General features: G+C 44.1%; 1 protein-coding gene across 1 annotated transcript; it reads left to right on the top strand.

The window, feature by feature from the left end:
• Positions 1-6,154: 6,154 nt before the first annotated feature.
• ADRB1 (adrenoceptor beta 1) lies at positions 6,155-8,958 on the top strand. Its single transcript, XM_032775157.2, has one exon. It carries the CDS (start codon positions 6,195-6,197, stop codon positions 7,488-7,490), a length of 1,296 nt encoding a protein of 431 aa, XP_032631048.1. The 5' UTR covers positions 6,155-6,194; the 3' UTR covers positions 7,491-8,958.
• Positions 8,959-22,527: the final 13,569 nt, after the last annotated feature.

Raw genomic sequence — 22,527 nt, 5'->3', positions numbered from 1 at the left:
GGGGTTTGTGAACCCCTAGGGGTTCGCAAAATGTTGCAGGAAGTTCTCGGGGGGAAAAAATTCCTAATGGCGGACAGAGCTGTCCCTAGGGACCCTGGGCAGCACGAGGCCAGCAGCCTGGAGCCCCTGGATTTCCAAGAGCTAAGCAGATCAAATCAAGCATATCTATCACACTGAGGAGATTTAAACTTTAAGACTCCTTATAAGAAATGGAAAGGGAGGTAGATATTTTTTGCTGTTTTTTAAATTAAATAGGCAGCTAGTATTGATTTTAAAATTATTATGAAGAATAAGTTTAAGCTTTGTTGTAACGTGCGTTGTTTGCCTGGACTGCTCAAGACCTGAATGCTTTTGTAGGAGGATCTCTTTGAGTTGGTTTCTTAAATACCTTCATGCTGTTTCACACCTGATACTCCTTGATGAAACATAGGAGCCGTGTCTTATAACAGGCTTATTCAAAGTGTGCAATGAACATGTCATAAAAACAGATTTCCAAGATCACTGCTTTTATAATTTAAGGGGTTCACAAATTGCTAAAGTTTGGGTACCACTGGTCTAATGTGACTGGATATTGATACAGTCAAGCAAGTGGCAGTTTTTCATTGCGACAGTCTTGGTAGGGTGAAGTCTGATTACTTTGTATCAAAGGCCTTTTGGGATATTTCTGATTTTGCTGGAAATGTTTAGGCAACCTGTGTGAAATGGTTCATCAGAAGTACGATACATTTAGAAGGGATTTATGTAGCAAGAAAGAAGAGTGAATGATAGATATATGTTTAGTTTGTCTGGACAGAAATTTCATCCTGCAGTTCCTGGGACATTCAACTTTCCCTCATAAAGTTTGTGTGAACAGAGTCCCTCAACTGAAATACCATTTTATATTCCCTTGGGGTCCATTTGTTATCCATTGTGCAATGGGTGTGTTGCTAGAACTGACCCAGCCTAATTTATTTAAAATAAAATCCTTCCAGGAAAAAAATAGATTAGTTATTCATTAAAAACTGTGACCTGAAGTGCAGGCAGAAACAATCCATCTGAGAGTTTTGAACTCACTCCTCTTGACCTGACATCCTTAAATAATTTGCACACAAAGAGCTATATTAAAATCATGCTAAGCATCTCATCTGAAACTCACAAAAGCTAGGAAATTTAGAGTTAAAGGTGATCTGCAAAGGTATTGTTCTGAAAACGAGTTAACCCTCCAGTTATCAGCAAAATGCTCTAAAAAGCAAGGGGCAGAGGAATGGCCAGCACATAAATTCTAAATTTACCTTTGGTTTTTCCTTTTGAGACAACCCCAAAGCTATGCTGGCTCCAGCCCTCGTGTGACATTCCAGAATTATGCCTGCTGGCACAACAACGATACCAGGAAAACCCGAGGGACTATGGACCTTCTGACTTCTTGTGTGACCTTTGGCAAGTCACTTGATCTCTCTGGGCCGTGAACTTACCTACCTTTGCAAAGAATCAAGACACATAGAATGGCAAAGGATTATAACAATAATTAGTATTTGACTAGTCAGGTAATGTCATTTATTAACGATATAAAGGTACCATCAGGATAATGGATATGAATGACAGATGGGTGGATGAGTGTCTTGTGTACCTAAAGCACAGGAGTGATAGCCAGGAGACCTAGGCTGTATCCCTACCTGTGTGATCTTGGCCGCTCATTAGGGCTCAAATTTTCTATCCTGCCCACTACTTTGGGATATCTCAACTGGTGGGTGTTTGAGGCATCTAGGGCCTGCTTTTCTAAACGGCTGTGCACCCACAACTCCCATGAAGTAAATGGGAGCTGCAGATGTCCAGCCCCTTTGGAAGTCACATCCCAGGTGTCACAGACTGGGCCAAAATCACTAAAAACTTTGAAATATTTGGCTTTAACCCCTCTGCATCATGCTTTCCCCACCTGTAAAATGGGGACAATCCAAGCCTGAGGCTAAATTCATTCGTGTTTGTGAGGTGCTCAGACAGTACAACAATGACCTCCTTAGAAATGCTTCTAGACTGTGGGATAGTTTTGAAAGGGGATCCAGCCAGCCTGGTTTCAGGGAACCTAAACAGATATCTTTAGACTAACTGATATGTGGAATCCTGCTCTGCCTCTCACTGTTTGTGGCAGTCAGCACATAACTTGCTAGGGTTAACTCACCAGTTAACAATAAAACCTTTTGCAGGTCATGTTTACAGTAGAACTTCACTCTTATCTCCCACTGTAATGGGCTCTTCCTGCTAGAGGGACTGAGGAGGAGGACAGGCAGCCACCATCTATTCCTGTAATTATGGGGGTGATGGGTGGAGGAGAGGGAAGAGGCAGGGAGGGAATGGATGGGCAGTTATTGAAAGTCCTTGTCTCCTGACACAGATGAGCAGAACCTTGTCCTGGGCGGTTAGCCACGGTCCTTTCTGACGCTATCTGCTCTATGTTTGGTGTAAGGCACTCCCTCCACCCTTCAAGGCCCAGAGCTGGGCTGGCTGAGCAGTGAGCCAAAGTTCACAGGAGCACTGGGGAGTAGTGAGCAGGTCTGAGCTGGCCTGGCTGTTTAGTCAGGGTTAAATAGTGTGTAAATAAACGAATAAATAATTCACCCCCAGCTTGCAATCACGTCTGAGCCTGGAGGGGATTTTTAATGGCTGAGCTCGAACAATGACACAGCCTGAGCTGAATAAATAAAAATAGGGGGAAATAAAGACTCCAATTGCTCTCGTGCTGGGTGGAGTAAAGTGTAAAAGTCCCAGGCAATAATGTAATACACACTGGTGATTAAAAAAACAAATAGGCCCGATTCTCATTTCCACTGTGCTGGCAGTGTCAAGGAGATTGCAAGGGGAAGTAAATAATATTTACTCACCTTTTCAGGCTATTTTCTATGATCAAAGCAGTGTACGGGGGTGTACATGTAAATGAGAAGCAGGCCCAACGAGTCTTTATTTGTGATAGTGGTTGCAGTTTCAGGGGATGTAGCTGTGGATAAGACTGGAGTTTGGATATAATCTGTTATCCAGATATTCTCTCACTGGGATAATACACTATCACACATGTAAAGTGTTTTCGTGATTATTAATGAAGAAGAATAGTGTGAAGTTGTGTCTTATTTCATCTGTGCGTCTCCTTGGGACTATTAGCTCCACGTTATGGCTGAGGTAACAGGCACAGAGAGATTTGCCCGAAGTACCAGAGCAAAGCCTGAAACAGAGCCCTGCAAATCTGTAGATATCTGTTTTATATCCACGGATGTGGATATCCACGGACCATGTTTGCGGATCAGACGAGGATACAAATGTTGTATCCATGCAGGGCCCTAGAAATAGAACCCAAGCCTTCCAACACCCAGGTTTAGGAATGATACAGTGGTTGAATCTGGGAGCCCTTCACAAAGCCAGAATAAACTAGACTTGTGACGGAGAGCTATGCAAGGCTTGGAAAGGACAGAACCATCTCCTACCACACACCAGATTACTTACACAGTAACTGTGGGCTACAGCAACCAGGTAAGCAAACCTTTGTATTCAGACCCTCCACCCCACACCATCCTGCCCTCCCTGTTGTTGTGCTGAGGGCTGTTGTGAAGCAGTGGTGCTGAGTCTGCTTGTGCCATCTCTTAGTCACACTACGTTGCAGAGCAGTACAGGTTGCACAGGTTTGAAAGGTCTTTGATACATCTGCCATGGCTGGACGGATTGCTCCCTATTCCTTATTTTGTACTTTGCTTCTACCGTATTTGTCACTTAAAACTAAAATCAAAATACAATATTTGGGGGAGACAAAAGGATCTCTGTTTTTAGCAAAGGATTTTATTATTATTTAATTATAAAAATACTTGACACTCACAGTGAGCTAAATTTCCAGAGCACTGAACAGATATTTAATACTAAAATGTGCAAAGTGCAGCCAGCCCATGTCAGGAGCAGTGAGACACGAGGTCTGTGTTTCCTCCACAAGGGGTGGTGCCATCACTTCAAAGCAAAAACAGTGGAAGGAATTGCATTCCTGCTGCAGCTATAGGTGTTGCTGATGTTATCAGCCATTCCTGGGGAATTAGAGACCACTCAACTCAGAGCTTGGGTGGTACATGATAATGGACCTGATCCACAGCCCAAAGAAGACAATGGAAAGGCTCTCATTGACTTCAACGGAGTTTGGATCGGGTCCAACATCCAAAGTGAATATTTTGTTTTAATACATTTATTCCTAGAATCATAGAAGATTAGGGTTGGAAGGGACCTCAGGAGGTCATCTAGTCCAACCCCCTGCTCAAAGCAGGACCAACCCCAACTAAATAATCCCAGCCAGGGCTTTGTCAAATTGGCCCTTAAAAATCTCTAAGGGTGGAGATTCTACCACCTCCCTAGGTAACCCATTCTAGTGCTTCACCACCCTCCTAGTGAAATAGTGTTTCCTAATATGCAGCCTAAACCTCCCCCACTGCAACTTGAGACCATTACTCCTTGTTCTGTCATCTGCCACCCAGGGCCGGTGCAAGGAAGTTTTGCGCCCTAGGCGAAACTTCCACCTTGCGCCCCCGCAGTCCTGCAACAGCTCCCCTCTGCCCTGAGGTGCCCCCTCCCCGCGGCAGCTCCCCACCCCCAGGCCTGGGGAGCCCTGCGGTACCTCCCCACCCTAGCTCACCTCTGCTCCGCCTCCTCTCTGAGCACACTGTCCTGCTCTAATTCTCCTCCCAGGCTTGCGGCGCCAAACAGCTGATTGGCGCCGCAAGCCTGCGTGGCGGCAGAAGCGAAGCAGCGACTGCGCAGTGGAACCCCTGGGCTGCCGGCTGCAGCGCACTGATCCGGGGGAACTCCTGGGCTGCCGGCTGCGGTGCGCTGACCCAGGGGAACCGCTGGGCTGGCAGCGTGCTGACCCAGGGGAACCGCTGGGCTGGCAGCGCGCTGACCCAGGGGAACTGCTGGGTTGCCGGTGGCAGCTCAGACTCCCTCTCCCTCCCAGAGCAGCGGCCACTCAAACACTTAAAAAAAAATTGGAGGATGCCTCTTTTTGGCGCCCCCCAAATCTTGGCGCCCTCAGCAACCGCCTAATCCACCTAAATGGTAGCACCGGCCCTGCTGCTACCACTGAGAACAACCGAGCTCCATCGTCTTTGGAAACCCCCTTTAGGGAGCTGAAGGCTGCTATCAAATCCCCCCTCACTCTGCACTTCTGCAGACTAAATAACCCCAGTTCCCTCAGCCTCTCCTCAAAGTCACATGCCCCAGCCCCCTAATCATGAGGCTCTAACCAGCTGTATATCATAGCTAAACACAGACAGCACTTTTTTTCTAGCCTGGCTTCATGTAAACTAATAGTGGATAAATAAAACCATACAAAGGTGCTCCTGAATTATGCTCTCGAATTAGGCTACTTTCAGTGGTTCAATTCTAAAGTGCGGGAATGGCAGCCCTGCAACTACATATGATCCTTTATTAAGACATCAGTTACTCTGCAAGCTTGACAGGAGCCTTTCCTTCTCTCATTAACATATTATTGCATCATAATTAGCTCGCTGGGATTGCGGGTGCCGGCTGGGGCACTAGCTACAGATGGTATCCACACCACATGTGCTGTCTGGTCAGCCTTGGTAGGGTGACCAGACAGCACATGTGAAAAATCAGGACGGGGGTGGGGGGTAATAGGAGCCTATATAAGAAAAAGACCCCAAAATCAGGACTATCCCTATAAAATTGGGACATCTGGTCACCCTAGTTGGCTCCATCCCTGATCAGTCATGAGCAGTAGCTCAGCCCAGGCAGTGGCTTTCTGGGGCCTTGTGTGAAGAGAGCTGGTGGATGTTGGTCTGCTGCCCAGCAGGCTGCTCTCTGCACACCCCCACATGCACCCCTGCCACTGCACAACTTGGGGTCAGTCTCAGCAAAGTGGCCAGGGAGGCTGAATTCTCTTCTGCTAGGCTGCCTCTGCAGGGCCAGTTTGTGGCACACAGGAGAGGAGACCAGCACTGCTGCTGCTGCTGTGTGACATACTCTGCACAGGAAGCATCAGCTCCCAGGCCAGCAATCCAGCATCCTTCACCAGAGCTAGACTCCCCGCGCTAAAGGAGGCACTGCCCCAGCCGGGTCCCGGCCTTGGACAGCACTGGCTCAGTGTGAAGGCTGATTCCCACTCCAGGCCTGGGCCCCGCTTCGCCTTCATGCCTCCAGCCCGGCGCCGCAGCCGGCTGCCCTGAGCCGCCCCAGCCATGGGAGATGGCTGGCTCGCCTCAGACTGCAACCCCCCCAACCGATCCAGCTCCCCGCCTCCCTTTCCCCCCTGCAGCGCCTCCACCCTGCCCTACCCGCCGGGCAGCAGGCAGCTGCCCCTGGAGCTGCCCTCCCACCAGTGGGCGGTGGGCATGCTGATGACCCTGATGGTGCTGCTGATCGTGGTGGGCAACGCGCTGGTGATCGCGGCCATCGGGCGCACGCAGCGTCTGCAGACCCTCACCAACCTCTTCATCACCTCGCTGGCCTGCGCTGACCTGGTGATGGGCTCGCTGGTGGTGCCCTTTGGGGCCACATTGGTGGTGCGGGGCCGCTGGCTCTGGGGCTCCTTCCTGTGCGAGTGCTGGACTTCGCTGGATGTGCTGTGCGTGACGGCCAGCATCGAGACCCTGTGCGTCATTGCCATCGACCGCTACCTGGCCATCACCTCGCCTTTCCGCTACCAGAGCCTCATGACCAAGGGCCGGGCCAAGGGCATCATCTGCACTGTCTGGGCCATCTCTGCCCTGGTCTCCTTCCTGCCCATCATGATGCATTGGTGGCGGGATGGAGATCCCCAGGCTCTGGATTGCTACCAGAACCCCGACTGCTGCGACTTTGTCACCAACAGGGCCTATGCCATCGCCTCCTCCATTATCTCCTTCTACATCCCCCTGCTCATCATGATCTTCGTGTACATCAGAGTCTACCGGGAGGCCAAGAAACAGATGAGGAAGATAGACAGGTGCGAGGGCAGGTTTTACTGCAGCCACCCCCAGCCTCCTGCCCCAGCCCAATCCCACCATCAGCCCATCCTGGGCAATGGCAAAACCAGCAGGAGAAGGACCTCCAGGATCCTGGCCTTGAAGGAGCAAAAAGCCCTCAAGACGTTGGGCATCATCATGGGTGTCTTCACGCTCTGTTGGCTTCCCTTCTTCCTGGTCAACGTGGTCAAGGTCTTCAACAGGGACCTGGTGCCAGACCAGCTCTTCGTGTTCTTCAACTGGCTGGGCTATGCCAACTCGGCTTTCAACCCCATCATTTATTGCCGCAGCCCTGACTTCCGCAAGGCCTTCAAGAGGCTGCTCTGCTGCCCCAGGAAAGCTGACAGGAGGCTGCACGCCAGTGCTGGGGAGCTCTCCCGGTACCCAGGGAGCTTCATCAATACTTTGGGCACCCCCGAGCGCAGCCTAGGAGGGACATGGTCTGATTGCAATGGGGGCACACAGGGAGGCAGTGATTCCAGCTTGGAAGAGAGGAATAGTAAAATTTCCTATTCGGAATCTAAGGTATAAGGATAGGGGGTGTGTTGGGTTTTGGGGGCAGAGGAGTGTGTGCGCTGGACACTGAGCATAAAGAAAGACAGGAAGGGAAATGAGCAGGAGTGAAAAAGGGAAAAAACCCATCAGGAGTCGGGTTAATAAACACCAGACCAAACTGATCTCTCGCTATGGAGAGAATCTGTGTTTACTTAAAATTAAAAGCAGGTGAACTTGTATGCAGCATACCTCATCTGAAGCTAAAGCAAACGGGAGGCCATTGACCACTGAACAAAGGAAATTTAACTAACTGTCTCAAACCTATTTAGATTATTATTATCTTTCTGTGGGGAGTTCGATGTTGGCAGTTAGGGAAAAGGAAATAAGAAAATAGGTTAAGTTTTTCTGAGAGCTACAGATGCAGAGGGGCCTGATCCTGAAACATTGAAGTATTGGGATTTTGCCGTTGCCGTCGGTGTAGGCAGGGTCAAGCTGTTAACCTTGCTTCAAAGTTTAGGACTGTCGGCTACCCTGTCCTTACTTCTGGGAGCTGCAGCAGTAGCCCCACACAGAGGAAAAGATCCTGATTTTAATAAGTGCCAACTGCCAAAAAATCTCATTGAAGTCTGTGGGCACTGCAGGTGATCAGCATTTTTGCAAATCAGGCTAAAAGTCACTTTTGAAAGCGTATTTGTGTTCTGGTGAGTTTTATTTTAAGCTCTTGGTAGCTGGGCTCCCCTGTTATTTAAAGTAGACAAAAATAAAAAAACGTTGAACATTGATATACTTGCATTTTGAACAAACCTCATCTGCTTTTTTCTTCAGCACCAGCAAACTGGTGACTTTTTGTGCTTATCTTCCCTTGCCAGACAATAGCAATCAGGCTGAGAAACTTCTACCTCAAACTGTGCATATTGTACAGGGGAAATAAAAAAGACGTGTTTATATTAAACAGCTTATTTATGTATCACTATTGTATTTTCTAAAAAAAACCCACCCGTCATTCAGCCTTCTGCAGTTTGTTCATTGTAATTACAGATGAACAGTAAAAATGAATTCCTTGTATCAAAAAAATTACTGCACATTTTTTAAATGGCAACATAGCCAATTTTTGCACAGTGTCAAGAATTGTAAAGTGAATTGAAGATGTTACTTGCACAAAAAGTCGAATTACAAATAAAATGGGGGTTAAATAACATTAAACCCCAGATCTATTTCTGTTCTTGTCTGCTTTGTTACAATTTTACTGAGAGTTACTTTTTTAATATTATTTTATCAAGGTACTGTAAATGTATCAATATTATAAATTAAAGTATCTTAAGGGTCTTTTTATTTTTATTTTTTATGTCCAAGTGCCCATGGGAATCTGCTGTTATTTTAGCACTTGTGTGTCATTTCCATTTTCCTCGTGTGTGTGTGTGTGTTATAACGTATTTATACTCTGGTGCAATTTACTACTGTGTAAGTAATCGGTCAATGTGCAATAAATGTCATTGCATCACAAGCAAGTTATGTTCAGTGTTTCTCTATAGGTTCAGAAACCATACCCAGCTAGCGTGAAAGAACAAAGTTTGTTTTGCTTGGAAATATTGGTCAGGTTAACGATACAGTCCTGTCTAATGGCTTTTCCTGACACAATATTGTAAAAAAACAACAACCCTTCCTAGACCAAATAAAGTTGTGTTCCTGTTACAGTGAGAGCTGCCTACTTCCCTTAAACTAATGGCCAAAACATTAGTGTTTCTAGCCTAATTTTGAAAACGTTAGTTTTCTTTAATGATGCCAACTTAGCTGTCCTAATCTTTATTGTTAAGTGTACTGGACTGGGAATCAGGATACCTACTATTCAAAAGTACAAAACTATTTCATTCGATTTGGTTTGAAAGCTGAAAATTGTCTGTCTAATAGAAAGCTTATGCATTGTACTCCATCATGAAGTCCATGATATTCTTAGAATAATTTGACTTCACACGAATGGGGCCTGAACTCTCAAGGACTTTTGCCATTGGCTTCAGGGAGAGCAGGGTCAAGTCCCTGTTCTGTGTGGACCAGAACTTATTCCCACTTAAGTCTAGGGAGGTCTCCACAGAGTTCAGGGTATCTAACTGGAGATATAATTTGCAGGCTATCATGATCTGAAACAATTCCAGACTTTTGTTCTACTGCACTGTAAAAACACTTTCAAGCAAAATTCACTATGAGTTTGACCCTGCACACGCTGGAATCAATGGGAGTGTTGCTCTTGTCTTTAATGGTTGCAGGATCAGGTCCGCTGAGTGGTTTCAACTCAATGAATCAGATCTAAAGACTGTTGAAGTTAGTGGGGATCTTTTCTGTTGACTTCAATGGGCTTTGGATCAGGCCCTATATCACCCAAGTTAGGTGACTGGTTTAAAAAAAATTACTTTCTGTAGCTTAAACAATTATATATTATGAATAAAAGAAAGCATATGTGGCCCTTATTTTGTGATGGTATGTTACTCTTGGTAGTGGATTCATTTAGAGCCAGATTCCTACCCTTACTCACATTGAGTCCTGTCGTAGTCAACCCGGTATCGCTGTGAACTTCAGCAGAACTCTGCGTTGAGCACAGTTGTGCTGAGAGAGGAAAGGTAGCAGATTCAGATCTTTAATGTGTGTCTTGAACATAGAACTCTGTCATAGCCCAACATTTTTTTATGTTTCATAATGGTGCATTTCATTCAGGGAGCTTAATAAATACTTAACTACTAGAAATTGCCATGGCAGATAGAGCAGCAAAAAGACAGCACTGCTCGATATTGTAAAACACCTCTCTAATGTGATGTGCAGAATTAAAGTGAAGTTGCTTTTAGTGCTAGAACACTGAAGTGTAGTGAAGTTAGCAATCAGCAACGTGGGAGAACATTTTTGAAAGTCATTTCTTCAGGACACAAGTCAAGCCCTAATGTTTAAAATTTCAGGAACTATCTTTTATATCAAGTTCTTTTAATATTACAAGAAGATCATGATTTTTTATGCAAGGCCAAATTAAAGGGCCTTTAGAAGGTAGTTTTGCCATTGATTTCATTAGGGTTAAGACTTGAACTACGGTTAATAATTCCCCCATAACAAGTGAAATGAGCTACCTAAATGCCAAAGTGAAGCCAGGTTAGCTGCCGGATGAAACATACATTCTATCATCATGGTCTAATAATGTGTATTTAAATCGAAGAATTCAATTCTGCCTTCATTTGTACCCCTGCTATTCCAGAAAAGTCAGTAGAATTGCAAAGGTGTAACTGAGGACAAAATTTGACTCCAGCTGACTAACATAGGATGTGATGATTTTATACATGACTATTTGCTACTCCACCATTGCAGAAAAGATTGAGTCCAATGGACTTTGACCCTGATCCAGCAAAAGCAGTTTAGCACATGCTTAACTTTAAGCATCTGAGTAATCTCACTGAAGTCAATGCATCTGCTCATGCACTGAAAGTTAAGCTCATAATGAAGTGCTTTGCTGAACTGAGGGCCTTGGATCAGGTTTAGGGGCAAACCTTCCTCTGCTCGCTCTCCTTGGGAAAATACATTGGGCCACACTCATCCTTGATTAATGTAATAACCTCAAAGTCACTGGAGTTACATGTAGGATGAATGTTGCCCATTGACTTCAGTGGGACCACTTGTGTGAGTAAAGTGATCAGGATTTGGTCATTGTGTTTTGGACACTCAGAAATGACCTGAGAGGTAGGCAATAGGTAGATACTGCAGTTTTAAAAACAGGAAGGTCTCTAATTGGCTGAAGGTTTAAACAGTCAATAAAGATAATCCATCCCACAACCTGAATGGCTGATACCTGACTCACCTAGTCCAGTATAAAAAAGGCAGTGGCCCACTAACCTTACAGATCGAGCAAGACATATGGTGTGCATGTGTGTGAAGACAGGAAGACTCTGGATTGCTGTCTTAGTACAGCCAGTTCTTAGGATTAAAGAAGGAATATGCTCTGAGCAGAGTTACAGCACAGCTGAGATACTCTGGAGGCAATGAGTCAAACGCAAAGAGCGTACAAATATTCGACTCGCAGCCACACACACACTTGCAGTGAAAAGTTAAGTAACAGAGGAATAGAGACCTGAAGGGAAGGGAGAAGCAGATAAAACAGAAAATCTACTGTAAGAATATGGACTGCATCCGTTATGGCTCAAATTGTCAGGCCAGGATGCCTAAAGAGGCTTCTAAACTTCAGGCACTAAAATAGAAATGGCCTGTTTGTCAAAAATGCTGAGTGCCTGTAGTCCCCACTGACTTCCTTTGAAGCTCAGTACTTTTGAAAATTGAGCTACTTCTCTATAGGTATGTAAATGTAAGTCTAGAAGCCTAATTTCAGACATATGGGTTTGAAAATTTGGGCCTGAGGGTAGTTGCTTTTTGCATGTAAAAAGCATAAGGAAACCAGATCCTGCATTTCTTGGGAATCCAGCATTGCAGACAAGTTAGGAGAGGAGTTGGATTTTTTAAAAGTAGTCAAGTGCCTAAAGGTAGGCATCTACTGGAATTTCCAAACGTTCATAGGTGCCAGTGGGAGTTAGGTGCCTAGCCACTTTTGAAAATTCCACTAGGTACCTATCTACATCTTTGGGCACCTAAATATCTTTGAAAATCTGGCCCAAAGTGTGCACTAGTACTGCACTTTCATCCATGAATTACATATAGATCTGGTACCTGTACAAACCATTAGTGAGCAGTAATTGCAACTAACTAAATCTGATATGGTAAGTGTGGCCTAAAATGCTTAGAATTAGATCTTTGCATCGCCCACAGCGTGCAAAGAATTCAACACGATAAGTAGTTTGTTTCTGATAGCATGCACTATTTCTGCTGCAAACGCCATCTCTTTCGTTTGGCATGCAAGTGTATTCAAATATAGAAGACAATTTCCTTATCTTTTTTTTCCAAGCCTTATCTGAAGTTGAAATTTTATTAATAACTTTTAAGCTGTTATTGCGCAAACCTCCGTTGCTCTACAAACTTTCCTAATTTATTATTTCCCATGTGGTGGAATGTACTTACTTCTTCCTCTGTAATATATCAGTGATGGAAACAGTGCAGTCATGAACTAACAGCATAGACATTCTTCAGGCCAAATTCTATCCCTCTCTATGCTCGTGATATGCTACTGGAGTCAGAATTTGGCCTTTATAATCTAATCTTTTATGAGAGCTACTAAGCAATGGCTCCAGAAAGGTCCGTTGTCACCAGCAGTAATTGGCATTTACTAATGAAGCTGGAGCAATTAGTCCCGTTAAAACCATTCAAGGAAAATATTAACTGCTAAACCATGGTTAGTGCTGTATAGCTCAAATAATGGGTATTTTGTTTGTTGGTCTCTGTTAGGTGATACGATGGAAAATAATTATCCTTTGACTAGCTGCCAGCTTTGTATTATTTAGAAGGGAGAAGACATGTTCTGTTTGAAGGATTATACCTAAAAATAGTTCTGCTACATCAGCCACATCAGCAACTGGCATGAAATTAATTCCCATGCACGCATACACACACCCTCCATGTTATTTCAGTTTCGCTCTTGTCAGTCAAAGTTTTCGGTTTGATTGAAAAAACAGTAATGCAAACTCCTGAAAGAAGGTTAAGCACATTGGCCCGCAGGATTATTTTTGGTATGCACCACTGATTCGCATTCAGAGGGTGCCAAATTCCAAACTGTCTAAGGAGGAAATAAGTATTCTTTGTCTTTCTGTAAATAATCATGGATAACGTAAGAGCAACAGTAGAATTGCTATGATTGCCTTACACAAGAGATCAATTTTTTTTTTTTTACATAGCTGTCCATCTATCATTAGTCTAAACAGAAACAGCCATGATAACAACAGGAGCTTCACTCACATAATTCAATAACCTCAGGCTGCTAAACTGTGTCAGAGAAAGTGACAGAGTAGGTGGAAAAAAGAATAAACAAGATATCGGTCGCCAAAGCCAGAGGGGGAACCTCTCAAGTAACAGTAACAAAGGACATGATAACAGGGCTAGATGTTACATTTTCTTTCCAACATAATGCCCATTATGAAAAAGTCCAATAGATTTTAATAGGGCTGAATCTGTCAGATGCTCAATAGAAATAAAATAGCCTTCTGTAGAAATGACTCTAAAAACCTAGAGGATTTTATCTCTTCTATATTCTCTAGGCTGGTTAAGCACTTTTCCATAAGAAGATAAACAGCTGGAGCAAACTTCAATGCTTCTTAAATGTTTCCCACCTCTAATGCACATTGAAAGAAAAATATCTGAGCCAGATCCTCAGCTAGTGTAAATCACTGGAGCTCATTTGACTTCCATGAGCTAGACTGACACGGACAACCCCCTTTTTCAGCCATTAGACTCTCAGAGTGGCGGCTGGGAGCATACACATTATCTCATTAAGCAAACTGTTTCAACAAAGCCTTTAATTTCCACGGCCTCTGGATATTTACATTGTTCCTCCTAAAAGCAAGAGTGGCTCATGCTTATGAAACCTAAGGGAGTCTTTCTATTGAATTTCATGGGAATTGGATAATACCTCACGCTGGGCCTGACTCTGAAGCCATTGCTCACTTTGCATAGTCCCACTAAAGTAAACTGGCCCAATTCTCCAGTGCGTTTCGCCTTGTGTTGTCATTTATACCTGTGCAATGGGGATGTATGAGTGATGCGGCCAGTGTAACTCAGTGGAGAATTCTGACCAGCTAATGTTTTACACCTGATTTGTCAGGTATAAATGATTACCCAGGTTACAGGGCAGGTGAGAATCAGGTACTTTTGTAAGACTCCTAGAAGTTATAGCTACTTACTGCTAACACAAGCAGCAGAATTGGGCCTGCCTAGAATTGTATCATGTTCGGGTTTGTCATGTAAACTCTCACACGTGTTCCTGGTTCATATTTTTTAACTGACAACTGAACATACAGACTCACTTTGCAAACCAACATTTGGCTAGCTTGCTCATTGACCATATTAAGTTTTACAGATAGACCCAGCCTGCAGAGTCCGGACTTGGGATCTGAACATTGGCAGAACTTTGGGAGGTTCAGATCCAGGGGGTTGGTTTAGGCACATTTCTGATTAGTTTGATATTCATTGTTAATAGTTATGTACCTAGAACTGTAGCGAGTGAAGAGGAAAGCCCAGCAGGCCAACTTCATCCTCCAGCCCTGAACCTTGTGCCTGCACTGTCTGTGGCAAGGACAGTCACTTAAGAAGTGGACTTTTTAGCCACTCACAGTGCTGCAGCGCAACACCTAGAGCCCCCAACTAAAACCTCTCCAGCGCATCATCAAGGATCTACAACCTATCCTGAAGGACGGTCCCTCACTCTCACAGATCTTGGGAGACAGGCCAGTCCTTGCCTACAGACAACCCCCCCAACCTGAAGCAAATACTCACCAGCACTACACACCACACAACAAAAGCCCCAACCCAGGAACCCAACCCTGCTATAAACCCCAATGCCAACTCTGTCCATGCATCTATTCAAGGGACACCATCATAGGACCTAACCACATCAACCACACCATCCGGGGCTCATTCACTTGCACATCTAACAATATGATATATGCCATCATGTACCAGCAATGCCCCTCTGCCATGTACATTGGCCGAATCGGACAGTCTCTATGCAAAAGCATAAATGGACACAAATCTAACATCAGGAATCATAACATTCAAAAACAGTAGGAGAACACTTCAACCTCCCTGGACACTCAGTTATAGACTTAAAAGTGGCAATTCTGCAACAACAAAAACTTCAAAAACAGACTCCAACATGAAGCTGCAGAACTGGAATTAATTTGCAAACTTGATACCAACAGATTAGGCCTGAATAAAGACTGGGAGTGGTTGGGTCATTACAAAACCTAAACTTAATTCCCTCATTACTAATTTCTCCCTACTGTTACTCACACCTTCTTGTCAACTGTCTGTAATAGGCCACTCTCTTACCACTTCAAAAGTTATGTTTCCTCCCTTGCTATCCTGCTGTTAATTGATTTATCTCGTTAGACTGACCTCACACTTGGTAAAGCATTCCCCCATCCTTTCATGTATTTATACCTGCTCCTGTATTTTTCACTTCAGTCTGACACTGAAAACAGCAACACAACCCTGTCCTCATCATGGCGTTTGTCTACCCGAGACATAAGGACATTGGACAGCCTTTCTTCTTTTCTCTTCATCCACTATGTTGTACCCAACACTACAGTCCTCACTGGTTATGTCTGCACAGCAGCTAGACACCTGTGGCTGGCCCGTGCTAGCTGGCTCAGGCTAAGGGGCTGTTTAACTGCAGTGTAGACATCCAGGCTTGGGCAGGAGCCCAGGTTCTAGGACCTTGGCAGGTGGGAAGGTCCCAGAGATCAGGCAGCAGGAGCCAGGATTCAACTCTTCAATGAAACAGCCCCTGAGCCCTGGGAGCCCGAGTCAGCTGGCATGACCCAGCCACAGGGTTTTCTCTGCAGTGTAGACATACTGACAAAGACAAAACCGGACTTAGGTCCCTAACCTGCTTAGGTACTTTAGGTACTGTAAATCCCCCCAATCTGCATCTTTAGGCACCTAAATCCCTTTACAAACCTGGCCCTCAAGGATACATCTGTACTGCAGCTGGGAGTGAGTCTTCCTGCCTGGGTAGACAGCCGCATGCTAACGGAGCTTGGGCTCACAAGCTAAAAATATCAGCATGGAGGTTGTTGCACTGGCTGGAGCTCAGGCTCTCAAGCCTAGGGGATAAGGTGGCCTTGATATGGTAGGCATTGTAGGTACATGTAATGAAAAGACAGTCCCTGGCCCAGAAAGCTTACAGTCTAAACACAGGATGAAAGTAAAAAGTGCCTCAAAAACAAGTCACTTTGTTGGAGCAGTGAGTATTATTTTTATTTCACTTTCAGGCACACTGAAGACTCTAAGATATACTTCTTTTACAAGGTGGCAGACAGAATATGCTCTGAGCATTCCTGAAAGTCACTGTATAGTGCCAGGAATGTGAACAGGAGTCACCATTTGTAGATGTTAAAGAATTACTTTTCACTTGCTTTTTCTAAAGTACAATCTGGTAATGCTCCTGCTATGATAGTTACCCAAGGGGGACCAATGCCACAAAAAATTAAAGGGAGAACAATGAAAACAGCTGACTACAGCAGATTATCAGTGTTGTCGATATCAGAATGCTTCTTTTAAGAACAAGACAGTCAAAGAAAACCCAGGTGAGACTTTCTGGCATGGAACTGAGTGTGACACTTTAGATGAAGGCTTCTAAATACACATAATGGACCCAGTTCTGCCCCTCAGTCACACCCCCAAGTTCCTAAAGTCAGTGAGATTTCGATGTATATTTCTGACAGTAGCTTGGCTCTGCAAACCCCAGTCATGCTGAAGGGTAAGGTGGTGTCAGTCTCAGTTTATGGCGATAGTTCTGTCTCTGGAATACATAGTTAGTGCTTTTTGGGGTGTATGATGCACTCTTTTCTGCCCCACATGCCAGCTTCATTCCATCAGCTGGTAAAGAATGCAGCCTGGGCCCACATCCTCAAAGGTATCTCGGAACCTAACAGCCATTGAAATTAATGTAAAGTTAGGAGCCCAATTACCTTTGAGGCTCTGGACCCAAGTTCCCATTCTATGCCCCCCTTGGAATGGCTGACACTAATGCTGGTAGCACTTATGCTCCCAAGATTTTGCATTCAGGTCCCTCTACCTCATTTCTAATTGCCCATCTGTGCAGAGCCATTTCAGCTCACCCACAGTTGGTAACGAACCAAACCGTCATTTAATTTATTGTTTGGAATATAGCTGAGGTTTAACGATTATTGTTTGTAACGCTTGGGCAATCATTATATAATTGTTAATCCTTGTGAATGCACTTTAAGTAATTATAAGAGCTGTTGTGTAACAATCAGCATCTGTCCTGTTATTCTAAACTCTAGTATAGATTGTCCAACAATTTGTGAAATCCGCTACAAAAGTGTGTGTCCTGGGCCAGATCCTGCTCCCAGTGAAGTCTGTAGCAGATACTATCTCTTTGGCAGGCTGAGCCCCACAAAGCAGAGGTCAACCACTGTCCTGGAAGACAAGTAACAAACCATCTCCATACTGGGAGTTGTAGAGCTGGCTGGTGGAGGTGAGCTCAGCTCAGTCATCCTTCCCATATTGCACAGCTCTGCTGAGATTACTCCAGTGTGCCTGGAACCTGGTGGGAGTATGGGGTGTTGCTGGTGTTAGATGTTCTAGGAAGGGCTTTCTTCTCTGCTTCACCCTTGCCTTGCTATGTGGTAGATAGGAAGCCTGCCATATCAACTGCACTTGGGCCAGGAGCCTCCATCATCAGAGGATTTTTGGAAGAATAGAGGGGCAAACTCCATGGTCCTGGGTAGCCTGGCTTCCATACATAGATGGGACAATCCCAGGAAGGCCTTTGCTTTGGCCCTGTTAGTCTTTTCCTATTTTTCCCTAGCTGATGAACAGTGAATCATCCTTTGATTAAGAATTTGTCCTTGTGAAAGAGTGATTAAAATAGGCAGAATCATAGGACCAGATCTGTAGCAGCTGAGGACAATCGGGAGTCAAAGGTATCTGGCAAGCCACGCCCATAACGTGGGATTAATAAAACCACAAGTGTGTGTTATAAACAGAAGTACTTCCCTCTTGCCGTAGTACAGGTAACTTTGGAGAAGTCTCACAAAGCTTCCATTGTCTAACACTTGCATAGACCCAAGGGTTTGGTTTGGTTTGGACTTTCCCTAAATATCCACTTGTGAAGCTTGATTTAAAATGTTAGTGAGATCATGTTGTTGTTGAGCGAGACAAAACTAGTTTAAAGACAAATTCTTTAAATGGAAGCTATGCGTAATACAAGGCAGTGTGAGCTAGATGCTAAGGCCCTGGACCAGGTGCCAGGAGACCTGTATTCCCTTCCTTGCTATGTCAGGGACCTGCTTTGTGACCTTGGACAAGCACTTCACCTCTTTGGTTCCCTTTCATTGCCTTGTCTATTTAGATTGTCTATTTTCTATTTAGCCAGGACATGGGAAAGCAGGGGTAGAGTCCCAAGCTTTACCACAGACTTCTGGTGTGACCTCAGACAAATCACTTAGGGTATATACACACAGCACAGTTAACCCTTACCAGTCTTTACCTCTCCTACCATCCACACATAAAAACCTCTCACCTGGGTTTGGAGGTCCTTTAATTGGGGCTTTAGGCTAGAGCATAGGCTCTGATTTAACTTGGGCTGGAACCCATCCCCTCTGCAGTGAGAATGCCGGCTAGTACTGATAGTCCTCTAGTGCCCCTCCCACAGAAAGACAGACAAGTTCTCCCACAATTGACACAAGTGATGGGGAAAGAATGCTAGAGGGTCTCAGCATGGAGAACCAGGGGATATGCTCCCAGATACACACTGGCAAGTGCAGAAACAGTGATGACCCAATAATGTGGGTAGGGCTTTGCTATGGGGTTGCTCACAGATGGATTAGGTTAACCTCCTGGATGCTCAGACCCAGGGACCAATTTCCTGGGTTAACTGTGCAGTATAGACACAGTTTCTGCCTCTCCATGCCTCAGTTCCTATCTGTAGAATGGGGATCATGGCACTGCTCTACCTCACAGAGGCATTGTGAGGATAAATACGTTAAAGAGAGTGAGGTGCTCAGATATTATGGTAATTGTGGCAATAGAATGACCTAAAATAGATCCAGGGCAGGCTTTTGGAGCAGGGACTTTCTCTCTCTCTGGCTACACTTTTTGCTGGAGGGATAATTACCAGCTTGAGGAGACAGACCTGCACTAGTTCTGATCTAACTAGGAGCACAAAAGTCTAGAGTGTAGCTGCTGAGCTTGAGCTGTCGGAGGGTCTAGCTGCCCCAGGTATGTACCCATCTGAGATGCTAGGCATGTATTCAGGTGGCTAACCCCTCACACTGCCACATTTACATTCTTATTTTTGGCACGTTAGCTCAATCAACGCTAGCGTGAATATGTCTGCTTGGGCTGAAATTGGCACCTCCCACTTGATGTGTAGACATATCCTCTGTGTTTATACAATGCTCAGCATGATTGGTCTCCCAGGCATTGCTGCAGTACAGCTAATAGTTATAGTAATGGATGCAAGAGGAGTTGTAACACTGGTTCACACTTCACAGGATGTGTCTAGAGTAGAGATTTTTGTTCCTGTTTTAACTTGAGTTGATTGCCAATTAACCCGAGGTAGCTAGTGTATTTCTAAATGTTAGTCTAGCCATTCCACAGATGCTGTGCTCTTGGGTAAATCACCAACATTTGTAGAGCGTTTTTGACAAATAAGTTACCTAAGTTAACCCAAGGAGGTTGGCAATCAGTTAAATTAAAATAGGAGCAAAAACTCCCATCTAGCCAGCCGCTGGTTTGATGAGATACTCAGTATATTGTATATTGTATTGTTCTCAGTATACATTGGCAACAATCATTTCTGTCACCTTAAAGAGACAAAAGCAAAAATGCCATTGGGCCGAATTCTGCACCGACTTAAACCCTCCATGATTCCACTGAACACAGCTATAAATCTGCGCAGAATTTGACCCAATGAAAATTTTAAGTAACTAGGGATTGCATAAGGTACATAGGAAAGCATACACAGACAAGGGCGTTCAGTAGCTAGGGTGACCTTAGGAGATCTGAGTTCTATTCCTAGTGGTCACTGATTTACTGTCTGACCTTGGGCATGTTAGTCACCCTCTCAGTGCATTTGTAAAGTGAAAAAAAATACTATGTACCTTTGTTCAATGCTTGGAGAGTTACATATGAAAAACACCATTTATGTATTATTTTATTAGCTGTGTAATTATTCCTCAGCGAGTTAGCAGTGGGAAGAGAACAGGAGACCTTCAGCCCAGGCGTCTACTATTTGAATAGAAGGAATAACTTTGTTATCTGGTCACATAATAGGCTGTTATCCTCCAGCCACTAGAGGGTAACATGACACACTGAGGCTAAGCTAAGGTAATTTGAAAACAATGAGCAGTCCAAAACTATGAGAATTGGTTCCCTTTGACAGTTACGCTGTTTTCACAAATACCAGTATGCCCATTACAGCTTTGATGGACCCACTAAACTGATAACAATATGTAAGGTATTCACAATTTTACATATTGAAATCAGCACTGGGGGAACCAGAAGCCAGAGTAGTATTAACACTTATTCACAAGTAAAGAATGCAGCGATAAAAAGACTGAAATCATTTCAGTGAGGTGTTGCTTCCATTAATATATTATGTAACTGTTCCATCAGTGCACAATTTTTAGTAAACATTCCCTTTGGGTAGATAAATATATGAAGTTTGTCTGTATCCATAATTAATATATCTCCATTTTAAAATTCGCTGGACTTAGATCAGATACTTTGTCTTTACATTATAAGGCACCTCATAAATTAAATGTTTGATGTTGTCAGATGCATGCCATTAACACTTCAGGGAGATAATCCTCTCCATGACCTCTGTAGCGTCTATCAGAATGCCTGACTCTGCAGATAAAACCTCTGGAAGTAGAACAATGATTCTCTGAACTCATCATGACTTCTTTTCTTCAATTTTGAGCTTTGCAAGAGAAAAATGACCATTATCTGTATTGCTTAGGCAGTTTTGAAACACAGAGTTGTTTTTTTTTTACTCATATATTCCAAACATGATTGTATAAAATCTGGTAGAAAAGTGAAAGTCTCTCGAGGAGAGGGATTTCTTTTTGCCCTGGTAATAAAGAAAGTGGATAGCTCACATGGCAAAGTTCAATGACTTATTTAGCATCAAATAAGGAAGAAAATAATGAACAGAGTTTTATGTGCCTGTAATTTTTCTAGAGGGAACACAAAAGTAAGGGATTTGCATTGTTTTCTGTGCTGCTCCTATTCATTAGAGATAAGAAAATGCTGATGACTTTTTCTTTCATTTCCTGACTCCCTTCTTACACTGTCTAGTATCCTAACCTAGTAGGTGAAGTATCAGTTTTCACCTTTTCTGTTTTAACTCTGGATGGTAACAGGGTCTCCACTTTGATTGACAAGGAAGTTTGCCAGGTTAACCCTCTGATGTTTCATAGACTATCAGGGTTGGAAGGGACCTTCAGAAGGTCATCTAGTCCAACCCCCTGCTCAATGTAGGACTGATCTCCAACTAAATCCCTTAATAGCCTCTTTGAGGGTTGAACTCACAACCCTGTTTTTAGTAGGCCAATGCACAAACCACTGAGCTATCCCTCCCCCCATGAGGGTAGTGGGTTAGCAGTCCATCACCTTAACCACTCAGCCACCTCGTTTGACAGGTTAATTTATGCTTTTCTGTGTAGTCTTTTATTTTATTTAATATAGCATCAATAACCACTCCATAGTTAAGGTTGAAGTTGGTTTCCTATTTTTCAATTTTCATTCCCAGCCAAGGAGGCTTTGTCTGCCACATCTCATACCAGGATAGAATTGTTCTAGGAAGTTTGAAAACAAAATTCAGAAAAGTTATTTACATTTGTGATGTTTGAAAACGTCTTTGTATTTGACTTGTTAAAAATATTCCTATTACATCTCCAAAAGGTCTTGGCCTACAAACTCCAGATTTGTTTTATTGGCTTCATTGAGCAATGCAGTTTAGTGTTTGGTGGTGTTAGTGGGGGAATTATTGCAAAGCTATGTAATATAAAGAGCTTTCTCATATAACCACCTAACCAGGGTAGACAAGGAAGGGGTTAACTAGTGGATCTTGAGAACAGGGCTATAAGTAAATGCACAGGAAGTCAGGGGAGGGGCTCTGAGAGGAAGTGGAAGTAATAACTAGGTACAGAGGGAACTTTTCACCTTGTTAGGTAAGTAAAGGTTTCTTTGGCCTTTTGTTTTGGCCTAGGTTGAGGCCTCATTTTTTACTTTATTGGACTAAGGTGTAGAAACAATATGTGTGTTCCTTAGTGCAGTGCTTTTCAAACCTTTTTTCTGGGGACTCAGTTGAAGAAAATTGTTGATACCTGTGACCCAACAGAGCTGGGGATGAGGGATTTGGGGTGTGGGAGGGGCTCAGGGCTGGGGAAGAGGGTTGGGGTATAGGGGTGAG

Source organism: Chelonoidis abingdonii, chromosome 15 (genome assembly GCF_003597395.2).
Source record: "Chelonoidis abingdonii isolate Lonesome George chromosome 15, CheloAbing_2.0, whole genome shotgun sequence".
Taxonomy (NCBI): domain Eukaryota; kingdom Metazoa; phylum Chordata; order Testudines; family Testudinidae; genus Chelonoidis; species Chelonoidis abingdonii.
The sequence above is the reverse complement of the archived record's forward strand: the minus strand, read 5'-3'. Positions and strand labels throughout refer to the sequence as shown.

Excerpts from the sequence above, each read along its gene's own strand:
- ADRB1 (XM_032775157.2), top strand. The coding sequence starts at position 6,195 with ATGGGAGATGGCTGGCTCGCCTCAGACTGCAACCCCCCCAACCGATCC.